The sequence below is a fragment of the Mercenaria mercenaria genome, chromosome 3 (assembly GCF_021730395.1).
Source record: "Mercenaria mercenaria strain notata chromosome 3, MADL_Memer_1, whole genome shotgun sequence".
NCBI classification, from domain to species: Eukaryota; Metazoa; Mollusca; class Bivalvia; order Venerida; family Veneridae; genus Mercenaria; species Mercenaria mercenaria.
This window is the reverse complement of record NC_069363.1, coordinates 19,110,453-19,128,618: the sequence shown is the minus strand read 5'-3', so window position 1 is coordinate 19,128,618 and position 18,166 is coordinate 19,110,453. Positions and strand designations below refer to the sequence as shown.

The 18,166-nt window shown below is 35.9% G+C and overlaps 1 protein-coding gene across 1 annotated transcript in view; it reads left to right on the top strand.

Annotated features, from left to right (window-relative positions):
- The first annotated feature begins 210 nt into the window (after positions 1 to 210).
- LOC123525333 (QRFP-like peptide receptor) overlaps positions 211 to 18,166 on the top strand; it is a 51,438-nt gene continuing 33,482 nt past the window's right edge. The window contains exon 1 of the mRNA XM_045304299.2: positions 211 to 926. Within this exon, the coding sequence (XP_045160234.2) occupies positions 596 to 926 (331 nt within the window). The 5' untranslated portion in view covers positions 211 to 595. The remainder of the gene's footprint in view (positions 927 to 18,166) is intronic.

Here is an 18,166-nt window from a genome sequence, read left to right as displayed (position 1 = left end):
TTCAATAATTTAATACTCGGCGGAATAAAAAGAAACAGTATTTCCCCCACAAAAGTATGCTTTTCTACTAGTTGCGATATATCCCTTGAATCTTTGCGAGATTCTATCCAATACGCAAAATGTTTCTATATTGATGATACAAAATTTCCAATAGCGTCTTGCCCTGTCTGTTATAAAAGTTTTCTCTGTGCACTAAGTCTTGACGGGTAAAATGCGATTTATCCTATAACGTTTACTGCATATATCTTTGGTGATATACAGATCATTCAGATAATAGAAACTCAAGGTAGTTGATCACAGAGTTCAACTCTTGGATTACATGATCTAGCGACAAACATGATTTCATAAATTTTATTTCATAAATATAATAACACACGCGAGTAACTCCGCCGTATATATTCTTGAGAAACTGTGAAAAAAAATTAATTCTTAAAAAAAGAATGGATGAATACATTATTTGGATATGTAAAACATCATAGTTATGTTTCATTTGATGAAGTTCATAAATAGTTAATGCATGGTATTTCTTTTGAACAAAATTAGAGTAAGGGCCTAGGTATGAAACTAGACTATACATATACACGGTCACACTGAAATGCTTATCAGCAATACTGAAGATATGGATGTGTCACATGTTGGATTATTTGAGGATAATCACTTGGTCGAAAACACTACATATAATATCAGTGAAACCTTTGATGGTGATTGGCAAGACTCACTATGGAAAAATGTGATAGAAGATTTCAAACAGACACAGTTCACGCTGAACGAACCAACTACAATAGTTTTAATGGTGTTATATGTGCCTATATTTTTAACATCTTTAATTGGAAATGCAATCGTCCTGCTCGTGATTGTACCAAACCAAAGGATGTGGACTGTCACAAATAACTTCCTCGTCAATTTAGCTGTTGCCGATTTATTAGGTATATAATTTTCTCTTAGTTTACGTAAATGGCGTTCATTGTATATTTATAAATTATATCATTTTAAACCCCTACCACTTTAAATATAACCATGCCGCTGTTACAGCGACCTGTTATATCATTTTCAGAAAAAAATGTGAACATTTTTAAGATAAAACTATTTGCAAATATATTTTAACCTAGTTCTCATAATAATCTAGACCTTATTTTTCTCTCTGGTTTATGCTAATCAGTTTGCAGTTTCAAATACTCGTTTTTTTCATGTATCCATTCAAAATCCCACCAATGATGCGACTATGTTCTGTTACAAATAAAAAAATCAGTATCGTGTTGTTCATCAAGTTGCTAACTATGCTTTAAATTTATTATCTTAGGGAAGTAGTTGTTTTATTATCGGTGATATTACACAAAATATGAGCCGCACCATGAGAAAACCAACATAGTGCATTTGCGACCAGCATGGATCCAGACCGGCCTGCGCATCAGCGCAGTCTGGTCAGGATCGATGCTGTTCGCTTTCAAAGCCTATTGCAATTAGAGAAAACGTTAGCGAACAGCATGGATCCTGACCAGACTGTGCATATGCGCAGGCTGGTCTGGATCTATGCTGGTCGCAAATGCACTATGTTGGTTTTCTCATGGTGCGGCTCATATCATGTTGTGGAAACGTAAACAATAACACATTTTACCTGGAACATTTTTGCTCTGTAGAATCCATTAAATTCTTGGAACTCAAAATAAAATTATCTCTATAAATTAACAAAACATATGTTTTCAATAAATTGACTGTTGGCAAATCATGGATCGTTTCTCTTATCGCTGACGATTTATTTATTAGCAATGCTGACGAGCAGTTGATTTCAAAAGATACCCTGTAGTGATAGAATATTGTTGATCTCTATTCCCAAAGGAAAAGATAAAAGAATGGATAAAAATGTCAGCTGACATGGTAATGGAGGAAAACATTATTGTCACTACCTATTGTTACTATAGAAAACAAACTACTGTGTGTGATCGCTGAATAACAACACTTCAGTATAAGAACTATAAAGTAAATATGATGTTAAATTGTCAACTACTAGCTACAAAAAAAATCATTTATACACAACGTATTTAAAACTGCGTAATAGAATCAAAGTTCTCAAAACACCGTCCGCAGTCAAATATGTTTTCTTCATAAAACCGACATTAATGTAGCTCCTTCTCTCGACCCTTTTTCAACCTGGTGATCAATTAATGATTATAACAAGATCTGCCGAGTGTATGTTATTATATAAATACACCAAATCAGTGCCCAGTCAGTAAGGAAAATAACAGTCTGTATTTATTTGGTTTACATTGTGCATATACATGTGTTCAAAATGCTTGAATTTCGCCGATAAGAATTATTTTCCTTAATTGGCCACGGGAGATTAAATGCTTAAGTGATCTTATGACATAAGGAGTCCTTTCTTTCTTAAATGCACGTTTTAAATAGGCTAGTAGGCTTGTTCTAATATCACCTTTAAGTTTCTGACGTATCCTGTTAACTTATCAGTAAACGGAACTATTGTGCACGAATTGTAATTTTTCACCGAATACAATATGACATTATGTCTGTTAAAGGAGCGTGAATAAAAAGATTTTATTAAATCGTTAGATGGATTTTCCTTTTATGATCACACATTTTGTACTTTTACACTAGTAACACTTACAAAGCATTGTGTGGTAAACCAATTTGCATTACTTCACGTAATATACCCTGCTCAATCTATTAGATTAGATTAGTTTTTGGACCATGTATATGTCTTTCATAACTATTATGCATCATTATGTGACAGGTCTTGTTAAATATGGACTTAGATCGACTTAATGATATAGATAATATTCGACATCAATCTATTTTATGCAGACACTGACTGTTTCTTTCTGTGACCAGCAGTCGTTATCATAGAAGAATAAAAGGTACTTTAAACGAAGTCGTTAAATATTTACGCAGTGCAAAATATGAGATAATAGTTGTTAATAATACATCGAAATTAAGTGATGATAATTACGTATTTGTATAATATATAAAGCTTCTTATCCAAATATGATACAACGGAAATTAGGTAACACTATATACCATAAAATCATTTTGTACTGCTCGTTACGCCGTTTGATATTAAAAAGATCAACACCAACACGATATTAACAACATTTTTGTAGTTTGTGTTTTATCTTTCATTACTTTTACTTTTTCTGTTACTACATTTGGAATTTTTGGCAATAAATAAATGTAAACTTGTATTAGAGGCTATGCATATATAAATATAAATATTTGATTGTTCATAAAGGATGGCAAATCAGCAACTTCTGAATTAATACAAGAAAAAGCTCAGTTAATAATCAGTAACTAATAAAACATTATCTTAGAAAACTGCGTGTCATTCGTAATATGAATTAAGGCACCGCCTAGCATGGGGATTTATTTTTTATATATCCACTTAGAAAGAAATATTTAACGCTCAAGAAAGTGAAACTTCGCTCTAAACAGTAGTTTACATTTTGTGTCATCATACCTCTTACAGCGAATATCATACATTGCAAAATTTACGGGAATCCGTGACGGTGACGTCATTCAGCGTTCTCGCACTGGCTTTAGGATTTTTTTGTTTGTTTGCATTCCACGCAGAAACTTGACGGCCTTTACACTTCCTTAATGTTTTAAAAGTGTTTTTCAGTTGCATGTACAGTTTTCATTACGAAAAAGAAGTAAAATAGTCATGTTGGCGCGGTTTACGAATCTGTGTGACAGATTCGGGGTGCTCGGATGTTCATAAAGACAACCAGTCAGCAGATTTTACATAAACCGGAACCGGAAAACATCGAAAAAATTGCCTCAGTAGGGTAGAGACCACCAATTGTTTTCCCATAGACTTACATTATAACATTATGGCGTGTACGGCCTTCCATACATCGAAACATGTATATCTAACTACACTATCTTAGTTCTACCAAAATATCGGACGAAACACATATGAATAGTGATGCTTTATATAAGTAATTTTCGTGTGAATGAGATGACCCCCTGTTTACATCGTTGGCATGGCGGGAGAAATTCGTTTGATAAAAATTTTTTTTAATACACATAAAATGTAGCAAATTTTGTCAAAATGTATAATAAAATACTGTAAATGCAGTGAAAAAATATCAATTTTGAAAAAATAATCACTTCCTGGGTTTGTTTACATGACTGACCAATCAGAACGCACAGACGTTACCTTATTCCCAGGTATACACTTACCTCATTCCCAGTAAGTTCCCTGTACTTTTTTGAATTGGTGGTCTCTGACCAGTATATGCAAACAGCAAAGACGAATATCTATATACGGACGTTACCGTCTCGGGGATTTTCATCCCCTATAAACACAACTACGTGAGGTGTTCATCTTGTATTTGAACATATTGCCGACATACATATATGTTCAAAGCTCTGAATTTCGTTACAACAAATGTTTTATTTGAGATCTGGTCACAGTAATAAACATGATTGAGAAGGCAAAGTTGTATTCATAGTTTGTTATTCCAGTTTACTCCATACGTCATTAAACAAAATTCTAAGTCAGTTAATCTGTTTATAATCCGGTTGTCTCGCCAGGATTTCTGATAACCCACATGTCATTTTGGCTGCTTACAACGACTTCTGAATCCATCCCTCCTCTGAGTAAGGATTTTGAGTTTTTTAGTTTGATTTACCCAATGCCTGATCAGATGTATGCCTAGATACGGTCTACTGATGAACCATCAAATATTAAATGAAATTTTCTGTGCATATATTTGTTCACAAATGTTCGTAGCGGTTTCAATTTTATTATCGAATTCAGAGTTCGCTGAAATTCATTTGTTAAGAATTCGGATCGATTTCAATTTTGTTTGAAACAGTACTTCAGCCCAAGCAATAACCTCTACAGCAAAAGAGCTAAGCTTAACGATCATCAATTTCTCACTGTCAATATCACATTTTCTAATATATCATAAGAACTTAGTCTCATCAGATAAAAGAAAAAATATTCATATTCGATTGTACATTATTTACAGCATCCAAGAACTAGCCCTTTGTTGATTTGTATGGTGTTTAACTAATGAATCTTCTTGCTATTTTCCATGAGTTTTCTCTCATACTTTAGAATAAAACACTATTTACTTGGCAGAAATGTTCTCTGTATCGGTTAACCGGGTTCTGAGGTCAAACTAGCAATAATATCAGTATATCTTTTATTGCACTGTAGCCAAATTTTGTGACGAATATCTGATAATCATCTTAGAAAATACATAAGAAGCACATTTACCCCTTTATACATACTTTTACATAAATGACTAGTCTTCAGCACTATTCAGTATGCCTCATCACACATGTTACAGTTGCTTAAGTACTCTGGCTACATTCAAGATAATATGTTTAAAAATGTTAACAAATCATAAGTTCTGTTATTCATTAGTATGTCAGCAACAAAATTGCACTTGACATAGAAGACTAACACGACAATCATGATCCGCATTGCAAAGTATGTGATAATGGTTGTTAATGATCCGTGGTAATAGTTAAGCAGTTTATGTAACGTGGGATATTTCAGAATTCTTATATAATAACATTTGTGAAAAGCTTCTCTCGAAGCACAGAACGCAACCAAGCAACATAATAGCAGACTCAGTTTGATTTAGTCTGTTAATAAGAGGTTATGAAGCATCAGCTTAAGTGTAATTCTGTTATTCTAAAACAGAATATTTTCAATGATTCCAAAGGACCAGAAAATATAACAACACTGAACCCCACTCAGGATTAACCTGCCAAAGGAAGTGGTATAACAAAAAAATATCAGCAACACATTTTATTTTAAAAGCTGCTCTCGTTGGCATTTCTTTGCATGCAGGCGTATTTTTATTTTGCATCATACGCATTCACTATTCACAATGTGACAACACTTAGCCAAAAAATTGTTAAGCTGTACTTTACAGAGGGAAAAGTATCAGCTGTGAAGTAAGTAAGTCCAAAATGATTAATACTAGTGATTATGATCCACACACATAACTGGGCCGTAGTTATAACAAATACCCACTTTTCATTGGGTTTATCTGAAGTTTTGCTTAGCCTGTCTGCTATTGTATCATTTGCCAACATGTTTTCATGATACCTGCACTGGGAATACTATTTCTTTTTTCAAAAAAAAAATTTACGCCTGGAATACTCACAGTTTTTACATGTTAAATATGTCAGACATCACTCATGAACACACAACTGGAATTTACACGTCGCCTGAAGGCTGATGTAATTTCAGTGAATGGGCAGTATATCATGCTGTGACAGCTATGTGCATTTTACCATGTTGTAGCAGATATAATGTTATCAATCACTGTCACTCACTACCATTGTGTATTTTTGTGCACAGCTGTGCACGTCTTTATATATATCTAAAACCTGCATACCACATAAAATGCATATTTCCGTCTATTTTTCTTATTTTGTATACTAACTGTGACTTGAACATACTTAAGAGAGTTAGTTGGGCAAATCAGACAAATTTGATAAAATTATCACTAAACAGAATGAGAACCAAGACCTTGAAGTAATATATCTAAATTAGGTATTCAAAACTGCCTATCAGAAGTAGTGTTGGCATGTACAGTCTAAGGAAAATTTTATTTACAAATAATCTGATAAGCACCGTCACATTTCATGTGCTACAAAGACTTCAGAGAAAACTACACAAAATATGTACATTTTATTACTACTACATTCATTATTTATATATCTTGTACTCTTGTCATTTTCATCCTCAGCAGAAGGCGGAGGGATATAGTTTTGGCATTGTCCGTCTGACAGTCTGTTTGTTCGTCTTTCAGTCCGTCCGTCTGTCTCCGTTCGTCGGAAGCCATATCTTCCAAATGGTTCGGAGTGTGTTGCAATATGGTAGAAATGCTAACTGCTATAGGGAAATACCACCCTGCAAGTTTCAGTCAGACTGCCTGAGTAAGACAAGTTTTATGTCCCCTTGAACATGTAAAATAAACATTCCATTTTCTTCCTTCCGGAGTCATATCTCGGCCTTGGTTTGAAGGATTTTAATAAAATATGATAGAAATGCTAACCGCTTTAAGGAAATGCGGACCTGCAAGATTCAGACAGATTGATTCATGTCCATCCTGAGTCATATTTCAGACTTTTGTTTGAATGATTTCATTAATTGTTAATGAATGAGATTTTAATGTATGAATGGGTCTAATTATTTCTACGTAAAAATGTTTTATCACAACCGCGCTAAACATATATGTTAGTACAAAGCATAAGTCAAAACAAAAACAGGAAACGACAAATTTCTGAATATAAGTATAGTTTCATACCTATTCAAATCAAATTTGCGAATGGGGACTGGTCTCCTGTCAATATTTGAAATAAAAAACATGGTAAATGAAAAAGATTTTACATTTCCTTTTTAAGGAAGTAGCAACCATCTACACCGTTTTGCTAGCAAGAAACTCTTCTTATATATATAATCAAAGCACTGAGAGTACTGATGGGGCGGTGCATTTCAGCTGTCTTTTGTAACATTCTTAGATGAAAGTCAAATATTGAGATAGGAACCTATGGTTTGCACAAGAGACTTCGTCTGACTGAGGATGACATTCATGCCAAATATAAGTTAGATTGCATTATTAAATGTGAAACACCACATTTTATCAATTATATTCAACGAGTTTAATAAATTTAATGTGGATAGTCACAAATGTCAGATGAATTCTTTTTATCACATGTTAGCCCTTCTTGTCGAAACACCAAATATTCGAATTTCTTCTGTTATATAAACAAGTCAATTTGACCGACGTCGCCTATACTATAAATGACGTCAATGTCAAAGCTTTATTACAATAGTGTAGTATCGTTATTATTTAATGGCTGTATTACACTCCTGCAACATCAAACATGTAATAAATAGAGAATATTAGGTTACTGTCATATAAACTAAAATTTATTAAATGAGTCAGAGAAAATATAACCAAGAGGGCCATGAAGGCCCTGTATCGCTCGCCTGACCTTTTGACTTAAAGAGTATCAAGATTAACATTCTCACCAAGTTTTATTAAGATATGGTCATAAATGTGGTTTCTAAAGTGTAAAATAGCTTTTCCTTTGATTTAACCCGGTGACCCAGTTTTTGACCTGACATGACCCAAGTTCGAACTTGACCTAAAGAGCATCAAGATTAACATTCTGGCCAAGTTTCATGAAATTATAGTCATAAATGTGGCCTCAATAAGCTTTTCCTTTGATTTGACCTAGTGACCTAGTTTTTAACGCACCTGACCCAAGTTTGCACTTCAAATAAAGATCATCAAAATTAATATGCTGACTAAGTCTCATCAAGATATCGTCATAAATGTGGCCTCTACAGTGTAAGTTAGCTTTTCCTTTAATTTGAACTGGTGACCTAGTTTTTGACCCAAGATAACTCAATATCAAACTGTCAAAGACTTTATTGAGGGTAACATACTGGCTAAGCTTCATTAAGATTGGGCCCAAATTGTGACCTCAGGGGTGTAAACAAGCTTTTCCTTTAATTTGAACTGGTGACCTAGATTTTGACCTCAGATGACCCAATGTAAAACTCTTCCAAGATTTTATTGAGGGTTCCATTCTGACCATGTTTCATTAAGATTGGGCCAAAAACTTGACCTCTAGTGTTTACAAGCTTTTCCTTTGACTTGACCTGGTGACCTAGTTTTACAGCTAAGATGACCCAATCTAAAACTCATCAAAAATTATATTAAGGGTAACACTCTGACTAAGTTTCATTGAGATTGGCTCAAAATTGTGACCTCTAGAGTGCTAACAGTCAAATTGTTGACAACGACGACCGATGACCGACACAGGTCGATCACAAAAGCTCACCTTTGAGCACTTTGTGCTCAGGTGAGCTAAAAATGAGGCTAAAAATAATTTTTTACTACATTCAATTTGATCCGAGTCTGCCTTGCATATAATTCTGGATATCATAACTAAATAAGGTCTTTTATATACTGACAGTGATCATTTAGTTATGGCATTGTCCTCTTAAATTCAATTGTTTAAGATCAGCACAGAATGCAGGTATATAAAAGTAATGTCTACATATAATTGTAATATAATTCAAATGTTTTGTCAAAAGAAGAGGCCTAGGCCTTTAAAATTGGGAAATTTCTGCGTGCTAACTGCACAGATTGGGAAAAATGCCATTTATGGAAATATGTTGTTAATGTAAACTAGAAATGTGTCCATTGGACACAGATGCCCCCACTACATGACATTAAAATGACAAATTTTTCCCAGGTCAGGGGTCAGAACTCCTACAATACTGAATGAATCTGGATGCGAAACCCCAGGTACACAACTGCACATGCTGACCAACATTCCTGTAAACTTTGGTGATTCTAGGTCAAATACTTTTGGAGCTACTAAGGCATGACACAACGTTAAAATGACCAATTTTTACAAAGTCAGGGGCCATAACTTCTACATGACTATTTGTATCCGTACGCGAAACCCCAGGTGCACAACTACACATGCTGACCAACATTCCTGTAAACTTTGGTGATTCTATGTCAAATATTTTTGGAGCTATGCGCGACACAACATTAAAATGACCAATTTTTACTAAGTCAGGGGCCATAACTCCTACATGACTCGATGAATCCGGACGCGAAACCCCAAGTGCACAACTACACATGCTGACCAACATTCCTGTAAAGTTTTGTGACTCTATGTCAAATACTTTCAGAGCTATGAGCGACACAACATTTTCGGAAGGACGGACAGACGGACGGATGGACAGGAGCAAATCTATATGCCCCCCCCCCCCCCAAAGTGGGGGCATAAAAAGTTAAACAGTAATAAATATTTTAGACTCAAATTTAATTTTTACTGTTAATGATTAGACTACGTATACAGCACTTTATTTTTCAGACTTCCAAGTTTCACAAATCTAATCACAGGCTGAGTTTTTGGGTTATTATTACCGGTACCCTCAAATTTACGCTTATTTAATACACAGGCGAACCATGACCTCTGATTTCTTTAGATACTGCCGCGCATTTGATTGATTTACTGTAATAATTCCCGTCATATGACATTTTGTTGGGAGAATAATCAACCGGAAGTAAACAGAAAAAGATGAATTAAATTTATCTCCCCTGGGTGTAAGGCTATGGATCGTCAGACAAGTGGCGATCCGATCCGATCTGCGAGTCAGGGTTGGCGAGTCACAGATCGAACCACGGATCATGAGCAACAACATATAATGATAAAAAAATGCAAGCTTGTTATTTTTGTACTGTTTTCTCTATGGAATCTAAGCTTTGCAGTTCTTATAGTGTTCAGTTTAACAGTTTGACCTGTGTTTTGCTCATTAATTAAAGTTAGGTTTCGCAGTAGGACTTCTGTAATGTTCGGCCATTCTTGCAGATGAACGATATCAAACGTCGGTCATTATTATCACAATATTTAGTAACAGTTCTGCTTTTTCTGATAAAAATTTTTATTTGTTGGACAGAAATTTTGTATCTAACATTTTATTGAATTTAATTACTTAAATGATAAATGTTTATTCACTGTTTTGACAGATTCCGTATTAATTTTAGTTCGAAAATAGGACCGAAGCTTAGACTACCAAAGACATTTGTTTACATCCGGTTTAGAATCTAAAAACGCGTAATCATCTTAGATGTGCAAGAAAATTCATTGAAGACATTAAATGTAGAGACCGTACCATAGCCCTTCGCATACTTTGATTTTTCAAACTATAGTGATTTTTACAAGTGCACCGGTTACGATAAAAATGTAAACAACGGACTCTGTCTATGAAACTTTGAAATGAATGAATGACAGTCGATCTTAGTCATAATACTGACTTACAGTGAATGCTAATGACTCCATGTGTTGCAGAAAGGTATTTAGTTTGTAACTGTAATTTCCCAGCAATTGAAATCCTCTCAAAACTGGTAAAATAATTACTTATATTTGGACAAAACTCACCGTCTTTGCCGTTCGGCAGCTGCAAAAAGGGCAACTATAAAAGATTCAGTGTAAGTAATATTTCACTGGTACTACCAGTTAGTAAGTTCATACTCTGAACAACACGTCAGAGAAATTTTGGCAGATTTGACCGATTATGACGTTGGCAGCATTAGATTATATTTTTTCTTTACACAAAAATTGCCGTTAGGTAACAAAGCGAATACGCCAATAATCCGGAGTTCACCGATTATTGGTCCAGTTCACGCAATGTAATCCAGCAATTAAACTGCATAGCTATTAGCTACTGCTGTTATAGGGAAGTGGTAGAGTGTCTGCCTTGGGTGTGAGAGGTCCTGGGTTCGAGTCCCAGTTAGAGCTTAACTATTTAGATTCTGCTAAAGCATAGTTTTGCTGTTAATAGACTGTTCCAGATGTTCTAAATTTTTAGCACACAGTATCATGGATCATTATTTAGCAATCCAGATCAAAACTGAATGTTAAATCAAATGCACCCAATTAGAAAATATTGACTATATTATGTCCCTTTGATGTTTATGCTCTCCATGTTCAAGAAGAGTTACATTTCCTTGATCACAAAATTTTCGTTAACATGAAAATATTAAATGCTCATAACTCCACACTTCTGGTTAAAATATTGTCGGTATTTCTGTTTTTGAGAAATATATGGACATTTGTATTCATTTCAAAGCTTTTTAACTTCAAACCTATGATTTGAAAAATTTAGGTACTATCTCTATTTAATGTGGCTTTAATTTAGTTTTATTGATAGAATTTTACATATTGCATGTATTAATGAAAAAGATCGCGATCCAACGATCTTAACAATGACGAATATCCGTACTCGAACTTTTTGTCAAACTCGTGGATATCCGAGTACTCGGATACTCGTTACAGCGTTACAACTTCAAATCACTTGCCCCTCATCGATGTGGGTTCGAGGTTCGTGACCAGTACACCTTTAGTTGGGAAACACTGAAAAGCGTTTCTGAAAAATCCCGAGTAGCTGCCGGGGATCGAACCCCCGACCTCAGGATTGGAAGGCCAGTGTGCAAACCACTGAGCTATTTGTCCACCCAGTAGGGCTGTAACGAGTATCCGAGTACTCGGATATCCACGAGTTTGACAAAAAGTTCGAGTACGGATATTCGTCATTGTCAAGATCGTTGGATCGCGATCGTTTTCATTCATACATGCAATTTGTAAAATTTTATCAATAAAACTAAATTAAAGCCACATTAAATGTCTTCAATGAATTTTCTTGCACATGATCCGTGGTTCGATCTGTGACTCACCAACCCTGACTCGCAGATCGGATCGGATCGCCACTTGTCTGACGATCCATTACCCTACTGAATAGAGCCTTTGAAATAAATCAAAAATATTATAAAATAGGAGCTGAAAAACAAACGCTTACCTTGTTTAGCTTTGTGCCCGACCTCTCTGTTCTGCCTAACATTCTTGAATAATTTTGATTTGCTGCCATGCAAAATTTTGTCCGAAGTTAATTGTATACCGAATTACCCATCTTCACCAAGCAAAACGAATGACGTGACTTATACACACGCCATAACGCCGCTTGACAGAACAAATAGGCAACCCGTATCCTCGATGATTTTATTCAATAACATTCCATTCCAGATGCAATATGTCCTTAGATTGAATTGCAAAAAAGCTAAAATCCTGTTGTTTCCTGAACAAATGCTAACACGAGTCACCTTCCGTTTCCTCAAAGCGTTTCCGTTATAAAAACGTTTATGTAGTAATTGCAAATACGGTATGCATACACTATACAGTACGTTTGTACTATGGTCTCAGGAACCTAATAAAAGTCCAGTTTATAATAATAATCGCATAGATATGTCTTTTTGCAATTATTCTAAAGAACAAGATGGCGTCGTTTTAGAAAATAATAAAAAAGTAGTCCGCCAAGCTTACAAGTCACTGACCTGCATATATTTTTAGACAATTCAGGTTAAAACCAAGTGGGGTTTTCCCTCATGACGTCAGAGTTAAAAATAGTCTGGCTTACCTGCCCCTTCACTGTCGTACTATAATACATAGTACGACGGGAACCAGACTAGTCTAAAATAACCGTAATATCAAGATCAGCCTGCACAGCCTGTACATCTTTGCAGTCTGATCATGGTCTGCACTGTTCGCTATTCAGTCAGTAAATTTTCATTGAACACCCCGTCGAATAATAAATGGTACTGTCCAAATTGAATGATGGACCAGTCCATTTTAGAAATTTAGGGGGCCTCCGTTGCCGAGTGGTTAAGGTCGCTGAGTTCAAATCACTTGCCCCTCATCGATGTAGGTTCGAGCCTCACTCGGGGTGTGAATTCTTCGTGTGAGGAAGCCATCCAGCTGGCTTACGGAAGGTCGGTGGTTCTACCCAGGTGCCCGCTCGTGATGAAATAATGCACGGAGGAGCACCTGGGGTCTTCCTCCACCATTAAAGCTGGAAAGTTGCCATATGACCTATCATGTGTCGGTGCGTCGTTAAATCCAAAAAATGTTTTTAGAAATTTAGCAGGCTAAAGGTTAATGTGTTTACTCTGAAATATAATTTGCATGCAATGCTCTAACAAAAAAATTTAAGAAGTAGGATTATAAGTATGTAGTTACTTTCTGAATTGCCAGTCAGTACAGGGTATATCAGAAATAGATAAATATTTGAGCCATGCCATGGGAAAACCAACATAGTGGGTATGCGACCAGCATGGATCCAGACCAGCCTGCGCATCCGCGCAGTCTGGTCAGGATCCATGCTGTTCGCTTTTAAAGCCTACTGCAACTAGAGAAACTGTTAGCGAACAGTATGGATCCTGACCAGACTGCGCAGATGCGCAGGCTGGTCTGGATCCATGCTGGTCGCAAAGCCACTAGGTTGGTTTTCTCATGGCACGGCTCATTTATTGTTTTCTATGTACAAGGGTTTCCTGCTTGGATTTTAGCCTAGAAGTCTTACTGAAATGTTTCTTTACCCCTGAAAAAGCCACTCCGTAGCAGCCTCAAACATTTCATATCTTAACATTTTGCTTTTACCAAAACAAAAGTGCATTTCTCAAATCTGATTTATTTTTTTAGAGTCACATCGACATAAATTAGGTCATATGTCGACTTCAAGCTTTTCAATCCAGGTGCCCATCTAGCATTTATTTCAGGCATAAGCAATCACCTGGGTGAAACCACCACCGGCCTTCTGTTAGCCAGCTGGATGGCATTCTAACATGTGAAAGTCTACACCCCACCCCAACTGGGCTTAATACACGCTACTTTGAAAGATGTATACATAAAGGCATGCGATAATTCATTAGGACATTAAAGACTCTCTAATTCTCTAAAACGTTTTCAGCATTGACTGCCATTGCGATATCAAAATAAAAAGTTTCACTGTTCACTGTTGAAGAAAATTGATAGAAATATGCAAGACGCAGTATGTTCAAAATATTGAAAATGCTGTAATAACGTGCAAGGAAGTGTCTAGCCGTCTGGTAATCAATTTGTTTATTAATGAAAATCTGTTTGATCCACCTTTTTCGAAACAATGCTTTCCATTGATCTCTTTGAAATCAAGGCAAAACCATTGGTAATATTATCCGTTATTCTTAAGAACTCCGAGTTGAAATATTAACATTGTAAATTCAGGATATCTTGATAAGATAAAAGATTTTGATTGGACATTTTTAATACTTGCTAGGTTATGAATAGGAAAAATCTAAATCGGTACATAAACAGAGAAGTCCGACTCGTGCTTCTATTACACTCTGTTGCGAAAGTTAGAGCACTGCACTTTCCCCTTTTTCTATTTTTCTTTTGTGTGAAAGAGGGATTTTGATTTTTTCTTGCCAGATACTGTAAAAATCCAATTCCGAATTCCGTCTTTATTTGTATAGGATTAATAGGACCAGATTAATCATTGTTTTTAAATCAGATCGCTTCATAATACCATCATCTCAAAACATAGACTAACATTCCTATGTAATTCATTAGGAAATCTTATTAAGAAAAAAAGGTTGTTAAGTTTCAAATTCTATGACATGACTTTTAACACAACATAAAAATTATCAGAAAAAGAATACAACAAATTTCTATTATTCTTACATCAGTAATAGTTCAAAACATGATACTTATCTTAAAATATTAATGAACAAATTCTGGTTGTGAACTTTGTATGGAATGCATGGAACACTTGATTGCTCTTTAGATGTCCGGTTGGACATTTTCCACTTGCAAAGGGTTCACAGCACTGATACAAATTAATATACATTGCATTGCCATAAATACTTGTTAAAATCATAACGGGACGAGCTGGCCAGGCCTTTAGCACAAGCTAAAGATACTTGTCCATTCAACATTAAATAGACATTGCAAAACGGTAAATTGAGCCACTTAAAAGAATCGCTGTCGTTGTAATTTTGAATACTGGACGCCACGTGTGATTACTAACAGGTTAATGAAGACGCTAGTTGTTACCCGTCGTACGTTCTCAAAGTTGACAGGGGAATAGTCGTTGTAATTTTGAATACTGGACACCACGTGTGATTACTAACAGGTTAATGAAGACGCTAGTTGTTACCCGTCGTACGTTCTCAAAGTTGACAGGGGAATAGTCGTTGTAATTTTGAATACTGGACGCCACGTGTGATTACTAACAGGTTAATGAAGACGCTAGTTGTTACCCGTCGTACGTTCTCAAAGTTGACAGGGGAATAGGGTATTTACATTAGAGATGTAAAATGATCGTCGTGCTGTAATTGACGTATAATGAGTCCAGTCCTTTTTTTTGCATATAGATAGTATATTTGTCGGATCATAAGACATTATTTTACGACACAGAAAGTAACGTTACAATGCAGATGATAAAAAACTGGAACTTTACGTTGTTGTTTGTAGAGACCGTACCATAGCCCTTCGCATACTTTGATTTTTCAAACTAAAGTGATTTTTACAAGTGCACCGGTTACGATAAAAATGTAAACAACGGACTCTGTCTATGAAACTTTGAAATGAATGAATGACAGTCGATCTTAGTCATAATACTGACTGACAGTGAATGCTAATGACTCCATGTGTTGCAGAAAGGTATTTAGTTTGTAACTGTAATTTCCCAGCAATTGAAATCCTCTCAAAACTGGTAAAATAATTACTTATATTTGGACAAAACTCACCGTCTTTGCCGTTCGGCAGCTGCAAAAAGGGCAACTATAAAAGATTCAGTGTAAGTAATATTTCACTGGTACTACCAGTTAGTAAGTTCATACTCTGAACAACACGTCAGAGAAATTTTGGCAGATTTGACCGATTATTACGTTGGCAGCATTAGATTATATTTTTTCTTTACACAAAAATTGCCGTTAGGTAACAAAGCGAATACGTAAATAATCCGGAGTTCACCGTTTATTGTTCCAGTTCACGCAATGTAATCCAGCAATTAAACTGCATAGCTATTAGCTACTGTTGTTATAGGGAAGTGGTAGAGTGTCTGCCTTGGGTGTGAGAGGTCCTGGGTTCGAGTCCCAGTTAGAGCTTAACTATTTAGATTCTGCTAAAGCATAGTTTTGCTGTTAATAGACTGTTCCAGATGTTCTAAATTTTTAGCACACAGTATCATGGATCATTATTTAGCAATCCAGATCAAAACTGAATGTTAAATCAAATGCACCCAATTAGAAAATATTGACTATATTATGTCCCTTTGATGTTTATGCTCTCCATGTTCAAGAAGAGTTACATTTCCTTGATCACAAAATTTTCGTTAACATGAAAATATTAAATGCTCATAACTCCACACTTCTGGTTAAAATATTGTCGGTATTTCTGGACTGTAATGATGGACCAGTCCATTTTAGAAATTTAGGGGGCCTCCGTTGCCGAGTGGTTAAGGTCGCTGAGTTCAAATCACTTGCCCCTCATCGATGTAGGTTCGAGCCTCACTCGGGGTGTGAATTCTTCGTGTGAGGAAGCCATCCAGCTGCCTTACGGAAGGTCGGTGGTTCTACCCAGGTGCCCGCTCGTGATGAAATAATGCACGGAGGAGCACCTGGGGTCTTCCTCCACCATTAAAGCTGGAAAGTTGCCATATGACCTATCATGTGTCGGTGCGTCGTTAAATCCAAAAAATGTTTTTAGAAATTTAGCAGGCTAAAGGTTAATGTGTTTACTCTGAAATATAATTTGCATGCAATGCTCTAACAAAAAAATTTAAGAAGTAGGATTATAAGTATGTAGTTACTTTCTGAATTGCCAGTCAGTACAGGGTATATCAGAAATAGATAAATATTTGAGCCATGCCATGGGAAAACCAACATAGTGGGTATGCGACCAGCATGGATCCAGACCAGCCTGCGCATCCGCGCAGTATGGTCAGGATCCATGCTGTTCGCTTTTAAAGCCTACTGCAACTAGAGAAACTGTTAGCGAACAGCATGGATCCTGACCAGACTGCGCAGATGCGCAGGCTGGTCTGGATCCATGCTGGTCGCAAAGCCACTAGGTTGGTTTTCTCATGGCACGGCTCATTTATTGTTTTCTATGTACAAGGGTTTCCTGCTTGGATTTTAGCCTAGAAGTCTTACTGAAATGTTTCTTTACCCCTGAAAAAGCCACTCCGTAGCAGCCTCAAACATTTCATATCTTAACATTTTGCTTTTACCAAAACAAAAGTGCATTTCTCAAATCTGATTTATTTTTTTAGAGTCACATCGACATAAATTAGGTCATATGTCGACTTCAAGCTTTTCAACCCAGGTGCCCATCTAGCATTTATTTCAGGCATAAGCAATCACCTGGGTGAAACCACCACCGGCCTTCTGTTAGCCAGCTGGATGGCATTCTAACATGTGAAAGTCTACACCCCACCCCAACTGGGCTTAATACACGCTACTTTGAAAGATGTATACATAAAGGCATGCGATAATTCATTAGGACATTAAAGACTCTCTAATTCTCTAAAACGTTTTCAGCATTGACTGCCATTGCGATATCAAAATAAAAAGTTTCACTGTTCACTGTTGAAGAAAATTGATAGAAATATGCAAGACGCAGTATGTTCAAAATATTGAAAATGCTGTAATAACGTGCAAGGAAGTGTCTAGCCGTCTGGTAATCAATTTGTTTATTAATGAAAATCTGTTTGATCCACCTTTTTCGAAACAATGCTTTCCATTGATCTCTTTGAAATCAAGGCAAAACCATTGGTAATATTATC